This window comes from Thalassophryne amazonica, chromosome 14 (genome assembly GCF_902500255.1).
Source record: "Thalassophryne amazonica chromosome 14, fThaAma1.1, whole genome shotgun sequence".
NCBI lineage: Eukaryota > Metazoa > Chordata > Actinopteri > Batrachoidiformes > Batrachoididae > Thalassophryne > Thalassophryne amazonica.
The window spans coordinates 65,652,344-65,678,050 of NC_047116.1; the positions used below are offsets into that span (position 1 = coordinate 65,652,344).

Consider the following 25,707-nt stretch of genomic DNA (forward strand, 5'->3'; position numbering starts at 1 on the left):
GATGTTTCTTGGTCAGAATGAGGTGGTAAAGCATGATCTTGCAGCAATACAAGTGAGCAAAGAAAATGTTTACCCTGCCGGGAGTGACGGAGAAGAAACTGTTTTTGCCGCCTTCATCACCTCGGGCGGCATCTCCGATCAGCGGGTGTCCCGCAGTCCCTGATCGACCGGGTAATATCTTAAAAGAAACTGCATCTATCGTGACTAAGAATAAGCTTTGTTTTTCCATCTTCAAACAAGCCCAGCGAACGACCCCGTCATCAGGAAATCGGGTGTAATAAAACATTCAAGCTTCAACCAAAGATTCAAGCTTCTCTACTATGTTATAAAAGACCATCCGGCGTGACACCCCCGCTGCGCAGGTCATATACACACACACACACACACACACACACACAGCTCCAAAACACACACACACAGCTAGCATCTGCAACAGGTATTACAGCCGTGGGGTCATGTTTTCGTGAGGAGCTCTATGCGTGGGTATTTGACCGTCTTGCTGCAAAGACTTACAGCCGAGAGACGGTTATTTTTAACCCTTCTTTAATTTAAGAATTAAAAAAACAGAAAAGGAGACGCATTAATTTAAGAATTAAAAAATATTAAAGGGGTATTAAAATATTCGTGTTTAATCAGTAAACTGAAGAAAACCTCCCATAATTGTGTAAAAGATACGGGTATTTTTTTAAATCCTTCTTTAGTTGAGGAATTAAAAACCATAAAAGGATGCGCTTTAATTTAAGAATTAAAAAATATTAAAGGGTTATTAAATATTAGACACTGATTTATGTTTAATTATTTCAGAATTAGTTGATTCTTTAATACATTAAAAAAGATCTAGGTATTTTTTAATCATTCTTTAATTCATGAAATAAAATGACATTAAAATATTAGACCCGGGTGGGAGGGGAGGTAGGGCTTGGAGGCGGAGCTTGGGGCGGGGTTAGGGGATATTCTAGGGGGCGGGATTAGGGGTGGAGCCAGGGGTGGAGCTTGTGGGTGGGGCTAGGGGTGGAGCCAGGGGCGGGGCTTGGAGGCAGGACTAGAGGCGGGGCGGGACATAGTGACGTAATCGATTCTGATTGGCTGTGATGTCATAAGGGGCGGGGTTAGGGGCAGGGCTTAGGGGTAGGGCTTAGTGACGTAGCTGATTCTGATTGGCTGTGATGTCATAAGGGGCGGGGCTTAGGGGCAGGACATAGTGACATAGTTGATTCTGATTGGCTGTGATGTCATAAGGGCGGGGCTTAGTGACGTTGTCGATTCTGATTGGCTGACAGGGCCATAAATCAGTTTTTGACATAAGGTCGCTCAGTTTACTCTCTACAGTTGTCACATTTAAGGAAAAAAAACAATTATGCAAGCATCACCACCACCATCCACTGCAAAGCAACCAAACGTGGCGCTCTTTGCGCTCTTGAATCAAAAATGCGGTACTGCTTTTATGGGGGGTTGGCTCATCGGGGGAACAATCAGGTCGCGATGAGACTCCTCCGAATGCTGGTGGATTGCCATTTCGTTTGCGAGTTTGTATGCCAAGCAAGCAAAGCAGTCACACAACAGTACGCCCGCCATAAAAATATTCCCCTGTTCAAATGCAGCACAACAGCAGAGTGTCTGTTCTCTACATTCATGTTGGCTGTCCCAATTTGGCATATTTCTGTAAGTGCCACACAAATGCTGTCCAAGGAATTTGAATGCAGCATGAATGCAGTTTGACTGCAAGTCGAATTGCATCATGACTGACATTAAATTATCATTCCTACGGCAGTAAGAATGCGATACGACTGACTCCACCACCACTCAAATGTTTTCCACCATGAGCAACTCACAGATGTGCCGACTGCTGTAGGAATGCTGTGTTCGAGTGCAGTTCAAATGTTGAATGTCAGTTTGTACGGTGTTCTAGTGTGACGGGGTATAAATGATGACATGGCTACATGTGTTCTCTGTCCAATCAGGTGGATGGGGACAACCTGTTGGAGCTTCTGAAGCTGCACGACTCTGTGTATGAGCAGGCCAACAGCTGGTTCACATCCTTGAAAGACAATATGAAGAGCCAGATTCTCAGCCACTTTGGACGCCTTCCGAGCAAAGACTTCGACCCACAGGTCAGACCCACAAATGTCAACACAAAAACTTTCATTACATCTTGCTGCAGAATTGGACCACTGTGAACAATTTTACTGTGATCATCAGTAACAATAGGCTTATGACAAATGTGGTGTGGAATCCATTAGCTTCGTGGGGAAATTAGTGCAGAAAATCCACTCTTGGTGATTGTGCAGTTTATGTGGCAGGGAGGGAAATTTGTCCAATTGAGACTGTGGTCTGTTTCCACAGACGTGTCCATAAAAATCATAGAGGGATTTGATTTGTAAACTTAATACCCTTTACTACATTGGATGATGTTGAAATTGAGGATGGCCCGCTGGCTGTTCCAGCAATATCAAATATTTGGTGTCTGCTACCTACAACCCGAGTGGAATGTCTCAAACCTAAACCTACTTCTAGGCATCTTATATATGCTACTCTAGGATCACCCCTAATTTCAAACAGTCCAGTTGTCAACCCCACTGACATTGTTAGTCTGGGTTTCATTAACATAAGATCACTTCCTCAAAATCACTGTTGATTAATGATCTAATTATGGATCACCACTTAGATATGATTGGGTTATGTGAAACCTACTGATGTCCTCCCCTTAAATGAGGCCTGGCCACTGGCGTTGGCAAGAAAGGTTGAATCACCTCTGCCAATAAGCTGAAAAGAGTGCAGAAATCAAGAGGAGTTTGCCGGGTGCTTTCCATGCTGAACACAGAGAGACTGGGACTTTTCATTTAAATCATAAGGGAAATTCCAGTATCATGTAATGTTGTACTAACACAGGATAATTGAACCGTTATGTAGTCACAAAATGTATTCAAAAGAATGTATTGAAAAGGATTCAACTGAATGTGATTAATGATATTTTAATTAATGGTTTTGTGATTATTAATTGACAAAAAAACTCCAGCTTTTGTTGGCTTCTGTTTATTCGTCTCTACAAGAGTCAGAAGTCAGACTTCCAGAGCAAGAATTTTAGCTGAGGAAGTTTCTGCGATTTGAAGCGAAACGTCCTCGCGTCAAGCAACCCAGTCCAGTCGAAGATTCAAGCTTCTCTACTATTAATTGACAGTGAGTTATGTATAATGATGGAACTGAGAAAAGTTCAAATATTAATGTGGAAGAATGTATTTGGTTTTGAAAACTTTGGGGAAGTTGGTAACACAGAAGGAGAGAGGGGGAGAAATAGTCCAACTGAGCCTGTAAAATTGTGAAATAAGGATGAAGTCATTCTGGATGAAGTCATTGTCATGTGAGCTGAACTTGCCCAGACATATCCAAATATGAGACATCAGCAGATGAGGACATCATACCAACTGATGCCCAAATAAGAATAAACACAACCCCACTGGAATATGGGTATAAAAGCAGACAAACAGAGCAGAGTTGGGTTATTCCTCTCCTGTCCTCCTCTGGATCTAGTGGCTGCAGGATTGACCCCTCCAAGCTGCTGATCCCGGGATATTATCAGCTGAAAAAGAGAGAGTTTTTGGCGCACTTAACATAAGAGTAAGACTTCAGACAACACCTTGGCAATACTAAGAAGCTAAAGAGGATCAGGCTACGGAAGATAACCAGTGACCCCTCAGCCAGGATGGAATCCTCAGATTGAAGACTTTCTCTCCTCGACCACCTAACCACTACTAGGATCCTTGTTGATTATAAATACTTTGGACAAAGTTGGATGTAACCAGAAGAGGATCACGATTCGGCAACAAAGGATAAGCCCACGTGGCCAGTGGACTTTCCCTCTCTCTCCCAATCTTTATAATTAATTGAGATCTCACCCGGCGAAGTGAGTAATCAGCTTTAGAATTTTATAATCAGGAATGTATCCAGTTATTATTGAATCATTATTCTAATCATTGTTAATGTGATTCTTCCTTATTTTAACCGATCTAATCAAAAAGTGATCCAGTGAAAATTATTTTAAACTGCTTACTAGCACTAGCCAATTCTGCAGTACACAGTTAACCTGTAGTTAAAGTGTTGGTTGTGGACAGTAGATTATTGAACCTTCGCAGGGTGTAAAAAGTAAAGTGACTAGGTGTTTAACAGCAAATAGTTCTGAAAGGTTGGTCTAGTATAATGAAATGAATGCATCCCTGAGATCCGCTGTACGGATCACTAAAATATAAATCTAGCAACTTCCAAGAGCTCCGATCCTTTAGAGGACAGTTGCCGTTAACGGGCGTGGTCGGCTCATATCCTGGTCCCAGTGAAGGCTATTCGGCTGGGGTGTGAGTCCAGCTTCAGCGGGACCAGCTTAAACAGCCTTCGATCAACCCTGCCCGGTAATACCATTGGGGGATTGCGGGTCGGACCCTTGTGACGGAGAGCTGGTCCAGGTGCCTCCTGCAGCACGGGGTATCTCGGTGCGGATCTGACAGCGTACACGTTTAGTCACAGCCCTTGTGATGTGAAGCAAGGTGTGGGTGTTGCTCTTATTACACAAATCTAGGTTTAGTTTATCAGGTGTTGGGGGTCATAAACATAATTTGTTTGAACATCTGATTCTCCGCTCTGCCCACGATGCTACATATTGCCAATCAATTTAATTTTCAATTTATTAATTTATATAGCACCAGCTCAGGACAAAGTCGCCCCAAGGCGCTTCACATAATTCACGACAACACAAATTAATCTAAAATCAAAATTAAAAGCAAGAAAAGCACAGTAAAAAGATAAAACACAGTAGAATAAAAAGAAATTACAAAGCAAACACAAACAGATTAAAAAATGAATGATAAGACAGTCTAAAAAAGTGGGTCTTCAGTCTTCTACTTTGTGTCAAAAGTCTGGCAACAGCATTCTGTACCAACTGAAGTCCTCAAATGCTAGACTGCGGCAGGCCAGAAAATAAAGCATTACAATAATCCAATCTAGAAGAGACAAACGCATGAATCAGAGTCTCAGCCAAGGTCACAAGAATGAAAATCAGCTGTATTACTTTGTCACTGCAAATCATTTATGGAAATTATGGATGTGTTCCAGCAATGCATTCAGAATTTGACACACATTAATCGAAATACTCTGGATTTGGTTCTTGCACACGGTATTGCTTTCACGAATATTGACATCATGCCTCTTGCATCAGTGGTCTCTGATCACTCCTTTATTAAGTTTACAGTTTTGTTGCAGTGTTTAGTGGAACAGCAACCTTATTTATCATTGCGGCACCACATTAACTCCTCAAATATGACTGAACTTGAAGCTAGACTGCCTGATATCTTTGCTTCACGTTTGGAAAATGCCCAATCAGTAGACAAGTCTTGTGGACAGTTTAAACTCAGCCCTCAAAACTACACTTGTCATGATTGCTCCACCTATATTAAACCCAGACCCCCCAAACACAGTCTTGGTTCAGTGGTTACTTGCGTGACCGCCAGCATAAGGCTGGAGGTCTGGAACAAAAATGGCGTAGTTCAAAATTACAAGTATCCCACCTCGCGTTGCGTGATTCTATCTTAGACTATAAGTACTGCTGGCTACAAAGCGGCCCTATTACTCTGATTTGATCAACAAAAACAAGCATAACTCAAAGTTCTTGTTCGATGCAGTGGCAACACTTATTCATGGACAACCACCTGTAAGTCGCTTTCCTTTTGCAGCACAAGATTTCCTGGATTACTTCGAGAAGAAAATAGATGACATTAGGTTAAACATATCCCAGCATGCCTTAACCCAGCCACTACACCCTGTTATTGAGGTGGGTGCCATCACTGAGGTATTACCTATATTTACATAATTTGATAGTATCTCACTAGGTGTGCTGACGAAACTTGTAATGTCTACTAAAAGCACAACCTGCTTGTTTGATCCCATACCAACAAAACTGTTTAAGGTCTTGTGGCCCACTCTTGGGCCGACTGTGCTGGAAATTATTAATCTGTCATTAACCTCTGGATCTGTTCCTAAATGTATCAAATCTGCAATGATTAAATCATTACTTAAGAAATCTAATCTTGACCCTAGTACATTGAAAAACTATAGGCCAATATCAAATCTATCATTTTGCTCTAAAATTCTGTAAAAGATGGTTTCACAGCAACTTGTGGTCCACCTTACTAAGAATAATGTTTTTGAGCCACTGCAGTCTTTTTTTAGAAAATATCATTCCACAGAGACGGCTCTCACTGAGGTGCTGAATGATCTTCTGCTTGCAATAGATTCGGACACCACTACAGTTCTGGTGCTGTTAGATCTTAGTGCTGCATTTGATACTGTGGATCACCATATTCTCAGGGCTGTGAAAACTCTGCGGATCCGCGGAATTCCGTGGATTTCATCATGGGGAGGGGTGCGGGAGTGTCAGTGTTGTACTCTTTAATTGTGATCGTTACTGAGTTTTTAAAATGTTTATCGCAAAGCATTCTCTTTTTTTATGACATCATGCAAGTTTTATAAGTCCGTGGACACTGATCTGTGTGTTACAGATACAAATCAGTTTCCTCTGATCTGCGGTGTTTCGAGGAAAATAAATGCCACTCAAAGCCTGGCTGTTACGACAGTTGTCGTAAAGCGGGACTGGTTGGCTGTGTGGCTCCTGTGCGAAGCTAGCTTTAAACATTAATCAGTCTCAATCAATCAGTCTCAATTTAATTAATCAATCTCGGGTCTGAAAGTCTGAATTATATGATACGATTGACCAAGGGTTTCCTTCTGAACATAAAATAGACCACAGCAGAAATATTTACATTTTATTTACAAATATACAAGGAATGAACAGTTTGTCTCATGGTCTCATTTTCAATCATACAGGGAACTCCTGATGGACCAGCCTGGTGCTGGTGGCTGCTTGCTGTCCTTCCACTGGAAAATCGAGCACAGCTCACCATCCTGGCCATGACCTCCCTCAAGGACAGACTCATTGCCATCCGCAGGGTCCTCATATTTGTCACACGCAAGAGGCCCCGGTGATGACCAGAAACGCGGGCATTTAGGCAGTTCAGTGAATCATTTATTTACTTATATTTAATGTGTTCACTCACTCCTTTAAACATTATTCCCATGCTCTTGAGTGTCTGAAAATGCGTCAGTTGTTGTTGACAAAGTCCGATGGACTGGGCAGCTGGTTTGAAGATAATTCTCTCTTTCCATCCACCCGCCTGTGTTCTCACTCAGGTCATTAATGCAATGGATGTCTGTGCAAAGAGTGACCTCTGATCTTCGGTGCATCCAGAAAGTACTCAAAGCGCTTCACTTTATCTGCATTTTGTTATGTTACAGCCTTATTCCAAAATGGGGTGAATTCATTTTTTTCTCCTCAAAATTCTACTCACAACACCCCATAATGTCAGCATGAAGAAGGTTTTTTTATTTTAAAATAATCATAATAAACTAAAAAAAAAAATCACATGTACATAAGTATTCACAGCCTTTGCTCAATACTTTTTGTTGCACCTTTGGCAGCAATTGCAGCTTCAGGTCTTCTTGAATATGGTGCTGCTACTAGCTTGGTGCCCCTATCTTTGGACAGTTTTGCCCATTCCTCTTTGCAGCACCTCTCAAGCTCCATTAGGTTAGATGCGGAGTGTTGGTGCACAGCCATTTTCAGATCTTTCCAGAGATGTTCAATCAGATTCAGGTCTGGGCTCTGGTTGGACCACTCAAAGACATTCACAGAGTTGTCCTGAAGCCACTCCTTTGATATCTTGGCTGTGTGCTTAGGGTCATCGTCCTGCTGAAAGATGAACCATTGTCACAGTCTGAGGTCAAGTGTGCTCTGGGGCAGGTTTTCATCCAGGATGTCTGTGTACATTACTGCATTCATCTTTCCTTCAATCCTGATTAGTCTCCCAGTTCCTGTTCCTGAAAAACATCCCCACAGCATGATGCTGCCACCACCATGCTTCACTGTAGGGATGGTGCTTGGTTTCCTCCAAACATGACACTTGGCATTCACACCAAAGATTTCGGTCTTTGTCTCCTCAGATTATGGAGAATTTTGTTTCTCATGGTCTAACAGTCCTTCAGATGCCTTTTGGCAAACTTCAGGCAAGCTGCCATGTGCCTTTTACTAAGGATTGGCTTCCATCTGGCTGCTCTACCATACAGGCCTGATTGCTGCAGAGATTGTTGTCCTTCTGGAAGGTTCTCCTGTCTCCACAGAGTAATGCAGGAGCTATGACAGAATGACCACTGGGTTCTTTGTCACCTCCCTGACTAAGGCCCTTCTCCCCCAGTTGCACAGTTTAGACAGGTGTCCAGCTCTAGGAAGAGTCCTGGTGGATCCGAGCTTCTTCCATTTATGGATCATGGAGGCTACTGTGCTCATTGGGACCTTCAAAGCAGCAGAAATGTTTCTGTACCCTTCCCCAGATTTGTGCCTTGAGACAATCCTGTTTCGGAGGTCTACAACCAGTTCCTTTGACTTTATGCTTGATTTGTGCTCTGACATGCACTGTTAACTGTGGAACCTTATATGTAGACAGGTGTGCGCCTTTCCAAATCATGTTCAATCAACTGAATTTACCCCAGGCGGACTCCAAAGCTGTAGAAACATCTCAAGGGTAATCAGTGGAAACAGGATGCACCTGAGCTCAATTTTGAGCTTCAGGACAAAAGCTGTGAATACTTATGTACAATTTGCAAAAATCTAAAAAAAAATTATTTTTTTTTTACATTGGCATTATGGGATATTGTGAGTAGAATTTTGAGTAAAAAAAAATCATCCATTTTGAAATAAGGCTGTAACATAAGAAAATGTGGAAAAAGTGAAGTGCTGTGAATACTTTCTGGATGCACCACGTCTGGTATGAATTACAAGCAGTCAGATTTGCCATGTTGGAACACAAAGCTCGGGGAACAATGGGCCTCATTCTTAAGCTGTCCTTAAGAAGGTTCTTAAGAAAACTTTACAACAGATTCATCAACGTGTTCTTAAACTGCAGGATTGTTCGCAGCTGTATACTTAAATTGATGAATCCTGTCTCCTCCTAAACTGAAAACGAGTGCCTGGTGAGCCTAATTAACATATGATTAGCGCAAGTAACAGCCCATCAATGCCCATAAAAGGGCATAGAACTGCATGGCTGTGGCTAGACAAGATTTCATAAAGATGAAGCAAAATGCCAAAAGCAAAAGGAGAATCAGTGTCAGAGCAGCAGGCAAAGAGAAAACAGAACTGTGGCAGTTCAGAGGTGGATATACTGTTGCAGGAAATCGGTGAAAAAGAAATGGTTTGATTTAAAATCCGACACCAAAAAACCCATCTCAAAATCCCGATGGGAGATGTAGTGGACATGAGGGGGAATAGCAGACACCCAAAAGTTGTCCGAGTTGGACAAGCACATCGGGGCTATCATCAGGAAGATGGCACTCTCAGATAGGCTATAGGAAAAACCTAAATCATTTTATATTTAATTTTCCCCCACCCTACTTTTTAGGAGTACCATTGACTAAGTGTCTGGATACAGACCTGGGCCCCGAGGCAATGCTTCCATCCCCTCCCCGTGCGGCTGCTAGTCCACTTAATTTGAAAGTGTTGGTACACTGTAAAAACTGAAATTCACAAGCTGCCTTGAAAATGTGAGTTAATTCAACTGAATATCAGTTAACTCACCTTATAGATAAGCTTCATTTCGACTCACAATTAGTGAAGACAATAGATAGCTTTACATTCACATTTTGAAAACATATAAACTTGAGTCCATTATGCTAAACTTGCCATTATAAGTGGAGTAAATGAGAAGACATAAATTAACTTAATGTGGCTATCATCTTCCATTCTTACCAACCAATGAATGAATGAATGAATTTATTTGGCACACAAACTCAACAGTAACAAAAAACTGATACACAAGACAATTCCACAGTGACATGTGTGACCAAAAGGGGGTGAGCAAAAGCAAAGCTTATAAACGCCCACCCCTTATTTACATACAAACATGCATATATACTCATTACCAACCCCCAGAGCAAGCACACAGGCGACAGTGGTAAGGAAAAACTGCCTCCGATGTATTGAGGAAGAAACCTCAAGCAGACTAGACTCTAAGGGGTGACCCTCTGCTTGGGTCATGCTACAAACACATTTAACACAACACAAACTCAAGTCCCATCATCATAAACATCTCTAGTGTAGATACATACATATATACACATACCTACATACATATGCAATGCATGTGATTTTATACTACATATTTACAAGATAGAAAAACAAAGTCCACACAACTAAACAATGTTCAACAAAACACTCAACCAAGAACGATCAACGTCTTTTCCTCTGCATCGGGGCACTTGTCAGGGCTGTTCTCTAAGCTCCCTGCTTTTTGCAATTGCAATTGAGACCCTCGCCATAGCGATTAGGAATAACCCATCCATTAATCCAGTCTAGTTGGGAAGTGTTGATCATTCCATATCATTGTATGCAGACGATGTAGTTATTTTGTTTTTGTTTTTTTTTTTATCTCAACCTGAAAGCTCGGTTTCAGCTTTACTAGAATTGATGAAATCTTTTGGAGAAATTCCTGGCTACATTATTAATTGGCAGAAATGTGAATTTATGGTTTTGGGTGCCGATCTTAAATGCAATAAAAATGGTTCACTTCCAAAATTTTTGTATCTTTTCCAAAACCTGCCCATTTATTTGACCAAGCAACTCATCAAATCAGTAGATTCAATAATTCTCCCTTTATCTGGGGCTATACAGCCCACATAATAACTAAAGATCATTTATGCAAGCCTGAATCGATGGGGGGATTAGGTTTGCCCAGCTTTCAACATTACTACTGGGCAGCAATCTGCATGGTGATGGTTTATTGGCAGACTGTGTATAAATTGGACTCCATGCCTGATATCTCTCCATGGGTGGCCATTGAAAGTGATGAGGTTGAAAACACTTCTCTCCCTGCCCTTCTTTTTTCACCTCCTAGTTCAAATGTTAAGGTGCATAATTTCATTGTCTCAAATTGAATAAAGATGCTTAATCAAATCAGGATTAAAATATTCTTTACTAAATATAAATATTCATACACCAGTATTTCGTAATCATGTGTTCCCCCATCCTTGTTAGATGCTTCATAAGATTTGTGCATTGTTAGACAGTTTGCCTCCTTCATTCAATTAAAAAATAAGTTCTCTCTACCGACAGCACATTTCTTTCGATACTTGCAGGTTAGGAGCTTTGTTTGCCAGAATATTCCTGAATTTGAGTCCTTACCTAAGGATGTGCCAATTTATAAGCTTCTTTTGAGCTCACCTGAATCTAAAAAGTTGGTTTTGGGGTTTGTTAACCTTTTTCCAGTTCGAGACTCTTTATTTTTGATTGCACAAAGTGTTTCCTAATACTTCTCCTTCATGTGATTGTTGCAAATGTGCGGAAGGCTCTCTGACCCATTGATTTTGGTCTTGCACAAAGTTGCATAGATTTTGGCAGGAAATTTTTCATTGGTTTGAAGGCATGTATAGGTGCCGTTTAATCCCAGAACCTCAAGTAGCATTGTTGGGGATATCTCGCTTTCTTTTGTGCCTCAGCTCCTCTGAGCGACATACAATTGAATATGGTATGATTATAGTTAAGAAGATCATATTAACATAATGGAAAACTGATACGGTACCTCAGTTCAAAACATGGGTGATTGAAATTTCAAACATCTTGCATATGGAGCAGATTCGCTATTCCCTTCAGGATAAAGTTGACAAATTTACTGAGATCTGGCAACCTTCCCTGGACTACCTAGGAAAACAGAACTGTTCCATAGCAGCTATTTGATATGCCACCTTTTTTAGAAAACAATTATTTCCCTGTTTTCTAAGGAAAAAACTTGTGCCGCAGTGTAATGTTGTGCCGTTCTTTTTGTTTTTTTGTCAATTTGTCAGGTATGTTTTGTGTGTGCGCGCGTGCGTGTGTGTGTGTGTGTGTAGGTTAGTTCTTCGTTGTTGATGTCTGTTCATTTTGTATATAAAGCTGCAAACCTTTAAGAAATATATTTACAAGAGTACTTTTGAGTGTTCGTAGATAGAGGAACATTTATGAATGCCACAATCTTCCTAAAAACGTCATAAGCAGGACTTAGGAACAAATTTGTTCTTAAGAACAGTTTGTGAATGAGGCCCATTAAGATTTAAGAGTCATCTATTATCTGCACAGAAAATGAGCAGTGTTTTGTGTAATCTAAAAATGTCAGCTCGCACAAATGTAACTGAACTGTTTCTGAAAAATCAAAAGCCTTACAACTCTTCAGTGAAATGTAGCAAAAATTATTTGGAATAATTGCTACACACAACTGACTGTGGAAGTATTTTTTTTTTTCAGGTGAGCTGATTTGACTCCACATTATCTTGAGTGAGCAAGTGCAAAAAGTGCAGCATTTTTTTTTTCTGCTGCCTCACGCTACAGTGGGCACCTCAATTTGTCTGTTAGGAAGCAGTGGATGCCATTACAGCTGTGATACAGACTTGTTGTCATCTTTAAACAGAGGCACCTCTGAGAAGGTGAGATTACATAAACTGCTCCACTTGTTTATTTATGGATGTTTTCCAGATAAATTGAGCTACCACTGATTTTATTTGCATTTAATGCAGTTATTTTAAAAAAATGTATCCTCCTAGATTTTATTTTATGTGTAACTTTACATTCTATTGTAGCATATCTCTGGAACTAAAGATGCATTCATTTTCTTTTGTTGTTGTTTTTTGGGGGGGTGGGGGGCATTGTTTTATTTATTTTTTCTTTCTGTTATGGCCTTAGGTTAGCTGTATGATGAAATGTTAAGGCCCCCTGACACGAGCATGTCTTTGATTCATGCACTAGCACAACCTGTGTTGTGCTGGAGAGTAAACATGTCTTTAACGGATGCAGACAGGATGCAAGAGGGGTGCTGCTGCGTGCTATTGCGCACAGAGAATTTTGAAATGTTCAAAAAATCTTTCACGCATAAATGTCGTGCTACGTGGTGCGATCTAATCTGTCAACACGATGTGCAGCTCGTCAAGTGGAGTAAAGAAGTGAACAGAGCGAGTGATGGCATCACATCAGAGCGCAGCTTGTCTGAACAGTTGTAACAAGAAGTTAAATCTCTCATAAACATACTTTAACAGATGCACACAAGAAGGAAAGAACATGCAACTGTTTTACCAAGCCATGACAATGTAAACATGACAAATAATTACCTTTTTAGACGGCTGAAAATGCTTTCTGCAGCTTGTTAGGCGCGCGCACGAATGGCTGAAGTTGGAGCGTTCCTCTGTGATTCAGGAAGTGATTACAGCCGTTTTCAGCAGCCAATTTGCAGAGAAAATGATTGATCTGACATGAAATAATTATTTTATATACACAGCATCCAGTGCAGAGCATGTGGCAGCCAGTGGAACAAAGAACGACATCCAGCTGGGATCATGCCCGTGTCAGGGGGCCTTTTGTTTGTCTTTCACCCTTTTTAATCACTCAGTACATTTATATGCATACTTCAGTACAGTTACTCTAAATTGTTAAGGAAACTATTCAGGTGTTTGCATGATGTGCAGAAAAAAACTCACCTGAATTTACAGGGTGTGTCCAGAAAGATGAGTGTTTGATTCTGTTGGACTGTGTTCATGCTGAAAATGTTTTTCCATCTGAAACCACATTTTTGTTTTTCTTTCGTAAAATTTTCGTACTCATGCAACCATACTTGTTTCTGCAGAGATGTGGATTCAAATTATTTTACTTTGGTGGGACTTTCCTGTGGCAGTATCTGTGTCAGCAAAACTCTAATGTCCCTGTAACTGCCATCCTTGGATCTCAATGACATCATTTTGAAGCCAGAAGTCAAATTTGTTTCCAAATGATGTGGGCCACTGACTAATTGTGGGAAAAGTGCCATTTTAAAGTGTATTTATTTTAATGTTCAACTAAGTGAACATTTTAGAATCAAGGCTATGATCCATGAAGGATAAAGTATGGCTGACTACTGATTCACTCATTGACCTCTTACGTTAAATGTCAGTACAGCTGCAAACAGTGGACATATTAGCACAACTTGTATTTAATAATTTTTTTTGGTATAGCATTTTAAATTGGAGGCAAAGTGGCTCAGACCATCAGTTCAAGCCAATAAAACACAAACATGAAGAGGATAAAATTAAAACTGCTTCACTGACACAGCAGAGTACACTCACACAGGGCACAATAAGACAAACACCTCACCCACTGACCTCTTATTCATTTTCACAGCACAGACGAGACATGCACTTCTTAATCATAGTTGAGAAAAAAACATGGATTGAAAGGTCAGTCGGTGAAAACAATAATGATATTCAAAGTTTAAATAATAATTGTTTTCAGGAATCAATGGGTTTGACTTTTTAATGAAAAATTATGGATCGGGAGTTTATACTGTTTTATACTGTTCTAAAAATCTTGTGAACAAACAAATCTGCGAAGCTGCGGCATTCCTTCTGAACAGGCCATGGCTTTTTAATGACTTTAAAATCAAGTCACCGTGATACAAAATCACGTGTGCAGCCAATAAACTCCTAACAGACACCTGAATTATTCAATCAGCTTGTAGCAGAGCAGGGAGAGATGGAAAATGTGCAGGTTCAGGGGTCCCTGAGGACCAGATTGACAACCCTGATGTAGAGCATCAGTTAAAGTCATAAACTGAGGACATAACACCACTCTTGGAGTTACTCTTGAGTCATGAGAATTTTGGGTAGCACACATTAGCAGTTAATGCGAAAAAAATTTTAAAAAGTGCCCAGGGTCATTTTTTTTCCACTGTGTTGACGAGTTTTACAGCAGTTGGTAGATCCGTAAACCAATAAATCCAATAACTGTGGCTTAAGTATGGACCCAGAGCAGTTCTGTACTGTGGAGGATGCAGCGGCACCAGTGATGCACCAGTGACTGATTAGGTCAGGAGCACCAGTGCCCCTGAGCTAATCAGTCTCGGGTGCATCATCACATCTACCACGCAGCAGAAGTGTCCTAGGTCCAGCAAGGATAAACTGAGTGTCTGGACTATGGTGCATGCACAAAAGTAAAAAAAAACAAATTCAGACTATTTGCACAGCAAGTACTTCATACATGACTTATAGTCCATGACTTTTCTTAGTCAAAGACTCTGTAGTCAGAAACCTTAAAACAGTACATAGCAGTTATTTTTTTAGTCTGATGCTAAATTTGAAACACTGGCTTAGTGTGTCTCAGACTGTGATTTACAAAAAATTTTAGTGCCACCACAAAAAAGTGGCCCCAGGTTTTATGACCACATAGTATGACTGGAAGCATCAAGATCCTAAAGACTTGGCTCTTCATTTTCCTACTAAGATGTCAGCATTGCTAAACCTCTATAAGCACAAACTGAACACAAAAATAATTTTATATTTGCAGTTTTGTTCATTCTACTTTACAATGATTTTGATTTGCTCATATCTGGTGTGAACAGTGTGTGACAGTCTGATCAAAGTGATGGAAATCAGTGAGATCACCTGCTTAACTCAGTGGCTGCAAAGAAAATCTGCACCCTCGTGGCCCTTTCTGGAATGTCTTTGGACACCACTGAACTCGGGGACCTTGAAACTCAAGGGCAAATTTCCCTTGAGTGTGATCAGACTGTTTGAATGCTGTTATGATGCTGTCAGAATATTTAGAATGCAGTCAAACTGTGATCAGACTGGACTTCGGCTGCCATTCGATATTTTTCCACCTCAACCGCACCCCAAAAGTAGAGAGCATGTGTTCTATATTCGGGCTGGCCGCATGATTGTGCCCAACTGTTTGGATTGCACCCAGATTGCTGTTGGATGCTTTCGAATGCGCCACGATCTTGGCCACTGTCCGTCAAATTTTCATTCGGACTGCATTCGGCCTCTAGTGTGATGGGGGTGTTATATTTTGTATTTAGTATGCACCTTCTGACCAACAGAAATAGGCAGCAATTCTTCTCGAGCTGCATGTGCTCTCTGGATGTCATCACAGCCTCGTGTTAATGTCACCATCTTTACGTTATCAAGTAGAGGTTTTCCACAGAACACACAGCTTATTCACTTGGACTGGATACGTTTTTGACTACCAATAAAATAAAGATTTTTTAGAATGTACTCCTACATGATGATGTGATGGATGGACACTGGCCTTGCATCCCAGGGTGCTAGAGGACCCCCTGGCAATGACTGTGCGCTCATTACAATAATGCACTTTATTTTGATGCTATTCTGGTTTTTGTGTTTCCTGTTTCTTCAACTTGGTAAAAACTTTGTAAAAACCTTGTAACATGACCTAAGCAGAGGTTTACCCCTTTGAGTCTGGTCTGTTTCAATTTTCAATTTATTTTCATTTATATGGCGGCATATCACAACAGAGTTGCCTCAAGGCGCTTCACACAAGTAGCCCCCAGAGCAACAGGTTTCTTCCTCAGTATCATCAAAGGGAGTTTTTTCTTATCACTCTTGTGCTTGCTGTAGGGGTTGGTAAGGTTAGACGTCACTTGTGTGAAGCACCTTGAGCCAGCTTAGTTGTGATTTGATGTTGTACAAATGAAATAAATTGAAATTCAATTGAATCGAATTAACCTTGAATTTACACAAGCAGAATATCCCAGTGAAACATTAAATCATCACATGCACATTTTCAATGAAAGGTTGTGTTTAAAACAATTTGTTTTGAATGTGGCCAGTGAGAATGTTCACACTTCTTCTGAGACGAGTGAAATGAAAATTTTAATTCCTACAGCAAAATTTATATACTCTTAGTTGGCTAGATCTTAAGGAAGTACAATATTAAATAACAGACCCCAGTCTACCCCTGATGAAAATAAATGATGCATTTGACTGACGTCTGTAAAACCAGTGTAATCAATGAAGCCTGGATTTGGGACTATATAAAGTGGTATATTCTTTTCAGTTGCCATGGCGACCAAAAACATTAACTTTGTTAATGCGGTAGAGAGGGGCACCATTGTCCGATGAAGGTCTAGGACGCGTCTCCAAAAGCTCCACAAGCAAAATCCTTCAAAACTACTTTTAAGGGCCAACAAGTTTGTAATTTATATGCTACAGGAGCAATTTTACTTCTGAAACATTACAACTGTGCATTTGACTGGATGAAGAAGGGAAAATCCAAGAAACAGAAAATGGCTCAACTAGAACCCCGACCAAGCAGCGGTGCCGCTTGAAACAGAAGCCCCCGAAGAATCCAGTCATGACGAGGAGGATCTTTCCAACTGAGCCGTACTAGCAGCTATTGCAGCACTCACAGGTGAAATGACCAAAATAAAAGATAATTGTGAGAATCTGGACAAATGCATTGAGCGGGTGTATAATGACCTGAGAGGAGAACTCACTGCAGCGAACAATACTCAAGCAATTCAAGCATCCATTGCTAATTTCAAAGTTAAATCCCACATGCTATAGGACAAAGTTACTGATTTTGGAGGAGATCGCCACTTCCCATGAACCAATTAAAGTCACTTCATTCAGACATATTTTTCTTGCAAGAGACACGTCTAAAAAGTAATTCTGACTGAAAGCAAAATGGGTAAAAACATGTATACCATTCATTCTTTTCTGCAAAAGCAAGGGGTGCAGCCATTTTAGTAAAGAGAGGGATACCCTTTCTCCATAATTCCACAATAGCTTACAAAGACGGCCGTTACGTCATTGTTTCAGGGGAGATATACAATACATCATTAACGCTAGCCAATTTATATGCACCTAATATAGATAATCCAGCATTCTTTAGGGCCCCTTCACACATAGTGCGAAGTTTGGACAAATATGGCGAAACGGCACAAAACAGTTCAAATTTGCACACCACAAAACATCACGCTGGCGGGCAGGTGTGCGCAATCCCGGTGTGAGAACTTGGTGTCTTTTGAGCAGGAACAGTGCGAGGTGCACCACATCGTACCGCTTATGTGGAATAAATAAATAAAACTAGCCAGTACTTGTGGGACCACGTCACACCACTTATGTGGAATAAATTAAAGAAAAACACATACCACCCACTGGACGCAAACCTGTGCCTTCCAAAAGCTCTGATTGACAGAAACTTTACCACAAAGCTACGGAGTTGTTCTTTGAAAACTGCGAGAATCTGCCTCATATCAGGAAGGACATGGATGTATTACAAAAAAAAAAAATATTAAATCCCACACCATATAAAAACACATTTATCAAGCGAGCAATACAAATATGATCCATCTGTTCCTCTGTAGATGACTCATGGTCACAGACATACAGTCATGAAATGACAAGAATGAGAAGCAGTGTGGTCTGATGTCCACATCTACCGGTGCAGTGCGTCCAGTCAGCCACGTGTGTGTTCTGCCCGACGCGTGTCTTGTAGACGGCGCACCGCAGCGCAGACATGCATTATGCTCACGTGGGTGACGTGACAGTGAGATTGCCCGCTACGTGTTCTGATCCGATGGTCTGTTTCAACCTGGGGGGCTGTCAGTGTTCGCCCCATGTGTGCTCGATTGCTGCAGCTTGTCGCCACAGCGATATTTGTTTTTATTTATGTCCACATAAATACAGCAATCAGACACATGGTGTGGTGTGGTGTGATGGTGTGAATAAGTAAGTGCCCCCTTTATACATGTATAGCACATGTAAAGCATCACTTTTATATACGTTTTCTTTGGACAAGTCGGGATGGATACGTGAACATTCCCAAGACATTGACTATGTCTTGGACATTATTTACATGAATTATGAAGAAATACAAACAGTATAGCACTCTATGGTAAATCTGTGTGGAGTAGATAGTTCTCAAAAACTGAGTGACTATATAAGAAAGTGAAAAGCAAGGAAAGACACCAGGACAACACTGAATAAGTTAGATTTCTGTGGCTGTGATTGAAGAAATTGTGCAAAGTGCAGGTTTTGAGTGTTGCATTACCAGTTATACAGCTTCATGATGAAGTGGTATAGAGAAGGTTTCTATAAAAAAAGAAAGAAAAAAAAACACTTTGCCAGAAGGCACATTGGAGATTAAAGCATAGATTTGATGTTTTGTTGGAAGAAAATTATTCTCTGTGCAACTCCACTATGAAGCCTGGTTCACACGGCAAGATAATTAGGCCGATATTGGACCTGATCTTCCCCTTCCGACAATCGTGATGAGACTAAAGATAATCTTATCAGATATTCCTGCCGTGTGTGGTGTGTTAAGAGCGCTCTGATCTAAAAGTTCCCTAAAAAGCCTTCAGTTAATTCAAAATGCTGCAGCTAGAGTACTGACGGGGACTAGAAGGAGAGAGCATATCTCACCCATATTGGCCTCTCTTCATTGGCTTCCTGTTAATTCTAGAATAGAATTTAAAATTCTTCTTCTTACTTATAAGGTTTTGAATAATCAGGTCCCATCTTATCTTAGGGACCTCGTAGTACCATATCACCCCAATAGAGCGCTTCGCTCTCAGACTGCAGGCTTACTTGTAGTTCCTAGGGTTTGTAAGAGTAGAATGGGAGGCAGAGCCTTCAGCTTTCAGGCTCCTCTCCTGTGGAACCAGCTCCCAATTCAGATCAGGGAGACAGACACCCTCTCTACTTTTAAGATTAGGCTTAAAATTTTCCTTTTTGCTAAAGCTTATAGTTAGGGTTGGATCAGGTGACCCTGAGCCATCCCTTAGTTATGCTGCTATAGACGTAGACTGCTGGGGGGTTCCCATGATGCACTGTTTCTTTCTCTTTTTGCTCTGTATGCACCACTCTGCATTTAATCATTAGTGATCGATCTCTGCTCCCCTCCACAGCATGTCTTTTTCCTGGTTCTCTCCCTCAGCCCCAACCAGTCCCAGCAGAAGACTGCCCCTCCCTGAGCCTGGTTCTGCTGGAGGTTTCTTCCTGTTAAAAGGGAGTTTTTCCTTCCCACTGTAGCCAAGTGCTTGCTCACAGGGGGTCGTTTTGACCGTTGGGGTTTTACATAATTATTGTATGGCCTTGCCTTACAATATAAAGCGCCTTGGGGCAACTGTTTGTTGTGATTTGGCGCTATATAAAAAAATTGATTGATTGATTGATTGATCTGCTCGGAAGGACGTCAGGGGCACTCCGATCGCAAATCGGGGATATTCAACATGTTGGATTGTCTTGGACCAATATCGCAGCGTGTGTGGTGTCCTCTGACCACAAACGAGCACGCAGCCTACTGAATGTGATGTGTAGCCAATCAGAAAGCGAGGTGAAAAATAAAATCGAAACGGCTGTTCTGAAAGTCCGGTGGTCGTGCTGTCTCCACTCCTTTTCCTTTTCTTTTTGTACCTTTTTCCCTCTGTTGTAAATTGTCCACAAAGTATCTCTGATTTTTTACTCTGAAGTCACGTTTAATCTCGAGAGATTATGCGAGATTTCCTGTCTGACCTGGGAAGGTTTGTGTGTGAAATCTGTTGAACACCACGCACTGTATGACCAAACCTGTTAGATCTATGATTTTTTTCTTACTGTGTGGTTGAACACCACGCACTGTATGACCAAACCTGTTAGAGCTATGATTTTGTTCTTACTGTGTGGTTGAACACCACGCACTGTATGACCAAACCTGTTAGATCTATGATTTTTTTTCTTACTGTGTGGTTGAACACCACGCACTGTATGACCAAACCTGTTAGATCTATGATTTTTTTTCTTACTGTGTGGTTGAACACCACGCACTGTATGACCAAACCTGTTAGATCTATGATTTTTTTCTTACTGTGTGGTTGAACACCACGCACTGTATGACCAAACCTGTTAGAGCTATGATTTTGTTCTTACTGTGTGGTTGAACACCACGCACTGTATGACCAAACCTGTTAGATCTATGATTTTTTTCTTACTGTGTGGTTGAACACCACGCACTGTATGACCAAACCTGTTAGAGCTATGATTTTTTTTTATCTCCACGTGTGTGGTGAACCAGGCTTTAGCAACCATTCGTTTGATACAAAGTCATTCCAGTTGTACCCAAGTATCCTTCGAAGACACCTAGTACTAAAGACGTCCAGTCATCGTGTTAGGTCACTGGTTAGCGTCCAAGTCTCACAACCATACAGGCAGCAACAGGACCCTAAAGACTTGAACCTTCATTTGTCTGCAAAGATATCAGCATCGCCAAACACCTCTGTCCAGTCACTTCCTGACTCTATAAGCTCTTCCCAGCTCGATCCCAAAGCCCGAGGACCCAGAGACATGAGGTAAGTTCCTTCACCGCATACTGTTAAACTTCTGATGGCTGAGTCCAAAAAGTCATTAACCCTGAATCTTAAGGGTCCCTGCCACGCCATGACATTTTTACATATTCTTGAAGAATAAATAAAGCTTTTTCCACGTTGTCTTTGTTTGTTTTTTTTTACCATAAAATTAAACTGAACAATAATAGAATAGAATGCTTTTTATTGTCATACACAAGGTACAACGAAATTAAAAGACAACTCCCGTAGTGCAAAGGTGTAAAAGTAAATATAAAAGACAAATAAGAATATATACATGTATTTAGAAAGGAGCCAGTAGGTGTATATAAATAGAAGTCTGAACTATTCATTGCATTCACCTTTATAAAAATAAATGCAATGAATAGTGCAGACTGTAGGCTAATGTGCATTCAATACCTGTATTGCACTTGGATAGAACATGTTGAGTCTGGATGTGCGGGCCTCTTTCCTGAGGGCAGCAGTGAGAACAGGCTGTGCCCGGGGTGTGAACCATCGAAGCTGATGCTTCTGGCCCTGCAGAGACATCTGGTGTTATAGATGTCTGACAGAGAGGACAGCTGTGCTCCTATGATGTTCTGTACTGACTTCCTGACTCTCTCCAGAGCCTTCTTGTCAGCCTGAGAGCAGCTCCTGTACCACACCAAGATGTTGTTGGTGAGGACGCTCTCTACAGAACACCTATAGGAGGACAGCAGCAGTTCCTGGGACAGGTTGACCTTCCTCAGTGACCTTAAAAAGTACAGACGCGGCTGTGACTTTTTCACGAGGGCATTGATGTTGGTGCCTCATGTAAGGTCCTAAGGATTTAGACATTTCGTTACCCATATGACAATTGTATTTACCGCTTCCACGCTTGACCTACTTTATCGCTGTGACGGATATGACATCATGCGAGTAAAGATGTCGAAGTGAGGATCTGTTTACCAACACGGTAGACACGGACAGCGAAGGCATAGTGAGCAATTATAGCGAAGATTTAAGTGACATATCGATTGTTTTTGAAGAAGATGAGGACGGTGAAGATAATGAGGGGCTCCAACCATATATGTTCGAGCCGTATGCGACAGAAGACAAGAATGAAGCGGAGGTGTCGGGATGACAACAACGAAGGCGCTGTCGAGGAGGATATACACCGCCTACAAAACGCAGAATGGTTTGTTCACCCACCACCTTTTCTTAGAAATAATCATTTATTCCTTTGTAACAGACATTTCCACCTGCATTTTGATAAATTTGGACCTGGACTGTGGTGCGTTTGTATGTGTATGAAAAAATTATTTCAACAGCACAGCATGCTTTAATTCAGGAGTTTGTTCTAAAATCACTGAAAATAAAATTTCTGTACATTCTGTGTTTTGTAGGCAGCTTATATCCTCCTCGACATCACCTTCGTTATTGTTGCTTCATCCTCGTCTTCTGTCACGTACGGTTCAAACATATACGTTTGGAGCCCCTCATTATTTTCACTTCAGTCATCAGAAACTGCCTCATCTTCGTCAAAAACAATCGATATGTCACTTAAATTTTTGCTATAAACGCTCACTATGCCTTCGCTGTCCGTGTCTGCCGTGTTGTTAAACAGATCCTCACTTCGACACCTTTACTCGCATGACGTCATATCCGTCGCAGCGATAAAGTAGGTCAAGCTTGGAGGCGGTAATTACAAATTCTCATATGGGTAATGAAATGTCTAAATCCTTGTTCAGTGTAATTTTATGGTAAAAAAAAAAAAAAACAAATACAAGTGGAAAAAGGTTTTTTTATTCATCAAGAATATGTAAAAATGTCAAGGCATGGCAGGGACACTTTAAGGCACACAATGTGGTGTGCCAGTGAGTAAACGCGTCGTAAACTGCACGCAGCTGCGTGCCAGTGTGGAAAGACAAGTTTGAAATGTTCAAAATTTCTGGCACGCATTAATTTCATGCCACTTGGGTGAACTAGTTGTGAAACACTGCGTGGCACTGCATGCAGGGCATCCAAACGATTATGACGAGATGTTGCATCTATAATACTTAATATCTATAATATATATAATATGCATCTCTCTCTCTCTCTTTATATATATATATGAAAATCAGCACATCCAAATGCGAGGCCATGGTTCTCGACCAGAAAAGGATGCTTTGCCCTCTTCAGATCAGTGGAGTGTCCTTGCTTCAAATGGAGGAGTTTAAGTATCTTGGGGTCTTGGTCACGAGAGAGGGATGGATGGAGCGTCAGATCGACAGACAGATCGGTGCAGCATCTGCAGTGCTGCGGTCGCTGTATCGGACCGTCGTGGTGAAGAGAGAGCTGAGCAGGGGGACAAAACTCTCGATTTACCGATCGATCTACGTGCCGACCCTCACCTATGGTCATGAGATTTGACTCATAACCACAAGAACAAGATCGCGAGTACAAGCCGCTGAGATGGGTTTCCTCCGCAGGGTGGCTGGGCGCTCCCTTAGAGATAGGGTGAGGAGCTCGGTCACTCGGGAGGAGCTCCGAGTTGAGTCGCTGCTCCTCCACATCGAAAGGAGCCAGCTGAGGTGGCTCGGGCATCTTTTTCGGATGGCCCCTGGACGCCTCGCTGGAGAGGTGTTCCGGGCACATCCCATTGGGAGGAGGCCCCGGGGAAGACCCAGGACACGCTGGAGGGACTACGTCTTGCAGCTGGCTTGGGAACACCTCAGGATTCCCCCGGAGGAGCTGGGGGAGGTGTGTGTGGATCGGGAGGTCTGGGTGGCTTTGCTTGAGCTGCTGCCCCCGCGACCTGACCTCAGATGAAGTGGAAGAAAATGGATGGATGGATATATATTTTAAATAATTACCTTTGAGACAAGATTCCAAATATGTTCTCCACCACACGATGTGCATGAACCAAATCTGTAGATAATATCTGTGTGATTCTGGGAGCGATGAAAGAATGGTTTATCAGCCAAGTTCTGAGAGCAAATGCATCATCGGCTATAAATGTTTATTTTAAACAGCATAGCATCAAGCGGGACAAAGTGGGGCGCACTGGCACGATGAATTGTGCGGCAGTGTGGGGATCAAATTCGTGCAAGTGTTGCGGTGCCTTTAGTCTTGATCCAGGAGAATTTCTTTTGCAGACATGACCGTGAACAAACAAACAACAAAAAAGAACAAGAAGTAATTTTTTCCATTTAATTTGATTTTTCAATTTATTTTCATTTATATAGCACCAAATCACAACAAAGTTGCCTCAAGGCACTTCACACAAGTAAGGTCTAACCTTAGCAACCCCCAGAGCAAGTACACAGGCGACAGTGGTTTCATGTTTGGTATTGAATATCAAATGAATGGTATACCATTGGCAATCCTTGGTTATATATTAAAGTAAATGTTGGTGAATTGTACTTACAGGTTGTTTCCATGCAGCAACCAATCTTCTCGCTTGTATTGGTCGTAAAACTGACATGAGATCAGCCTCCTATACAAAGTGAAAATCTTCAGTGGTCTCCACACCCAATGAACATTGTGTCTCCTCCACAATGTTCACAACTGGGGCGGGGAGGTCTGGCAAAACCTTAGTAACTTCTTATGTCATTTTGCTCTGCATCATACATTTCTAAGAATAAAAGAATGAATAATGTTCACTTCATAGTAGAATGACTGACATCAGAAAGACCTGCAATTTACATTGACACAAGAAAATGAACATTGTCATTTTTTTTTATCAAAATAAGCACAAATTCACCAAACTCCACAGTATCCATATTACCCATCACAAGGAATTGTCCTTTTTTGTACAGTGTTCCCTTGTAGGACATTTTTACTGTGACCTTTGTATAAATCTCAGTGAAGCCAAACTGTCTGACTGCATCTTGAATGGCTTCACTGTAGAGTGCCAGGTAAAATGGAGAACTGTCTTTAACTTGTACGATAGCTTGGTCAATTGATCCTGCTGAAAGGTAAGCCTGCAGCATTTGATGTCTTTCAGAAAGAGTAAAGCAGAGGTTTTTGAAATTCTTTAAATTTCTTGCATGTCTTGAAATAACTAGTTATGCTTGCTTTCAAAGCGCATTGAACAGAGCTTTTCTTGACTCCAAATATTCTTGAATAAGAACATTCAGAAATGCAACCTGTGGCACAGAGATTTTCTGAGCGCTTACCATGTCCACAATGTCTTTTAGCTGCAGAGTCAACTGCCAAACATCATCAGCTGGTTCTTTCACTCTGTCACCAATTATAGCAGGCAACAGCCTCAGAAAGTTCCAGTTCTGTATGGCCTGTCCTGACAATTTGTTTGCTTCAGGCCTGACTCCAGATGGCTTTGTAGAAACATCCGATGCACAGTATTTGAACTGATTAATGCGCCGATTCAGAGTGGAGTAAGTGAACCATGTTGTGTGTTGGGGGGCTTGGCTGGACACTGTTTTGCGGTTTTTGTGTTTGTTTTCCTTCCCAGGTGGTTTAGGGCTGATCTCTGGGGAGAATGTGCTGCAGAAGAGTCTCTCACCTCTGTCACGGT

At 41.4% G+C, this 25,707-nt stretch overlaps 1 protein-coding gene across 2 annotated transcripts in view; it reads left to right on the top strand.

Moving 5' to 3' along the window:
* The window catches only part of lonrf2 (LON peptidase N-terminal domain and ring finger 2), a 130,083-nt gene extending 112,177 nt beyond the window's left edge, over positions 1 to 17,906 (top strand). Inside the window, exons 11-13 of one of the 2 annotated variants that reach the window (XR_004564754.1) lie at positions 1,962 to 2,111; positions 6,868 to 7,126; positions 17,896 to 17,906. Coding sequence is in view for 1 of the 2 variants with exons in the window: in XM_034186124.1 (XP_034042015.1) it covers positions 1,962 to 2,111; positions 6,868 to 7,026 (309 nt within the window). In the remaining variant the exon portion in view is untranslated. Of the gene's footprint in view, positions 1 to 1,961; positions 2,112 to 6,867; positions 7,394 to 17,895 lie in introns of those variants that run through there. The other variant, XM_034186124.1, reaches the window with a different exon arrangement.
* Positions 17,907 to 25,707: the final 7,801 nt, after the last annotated feature.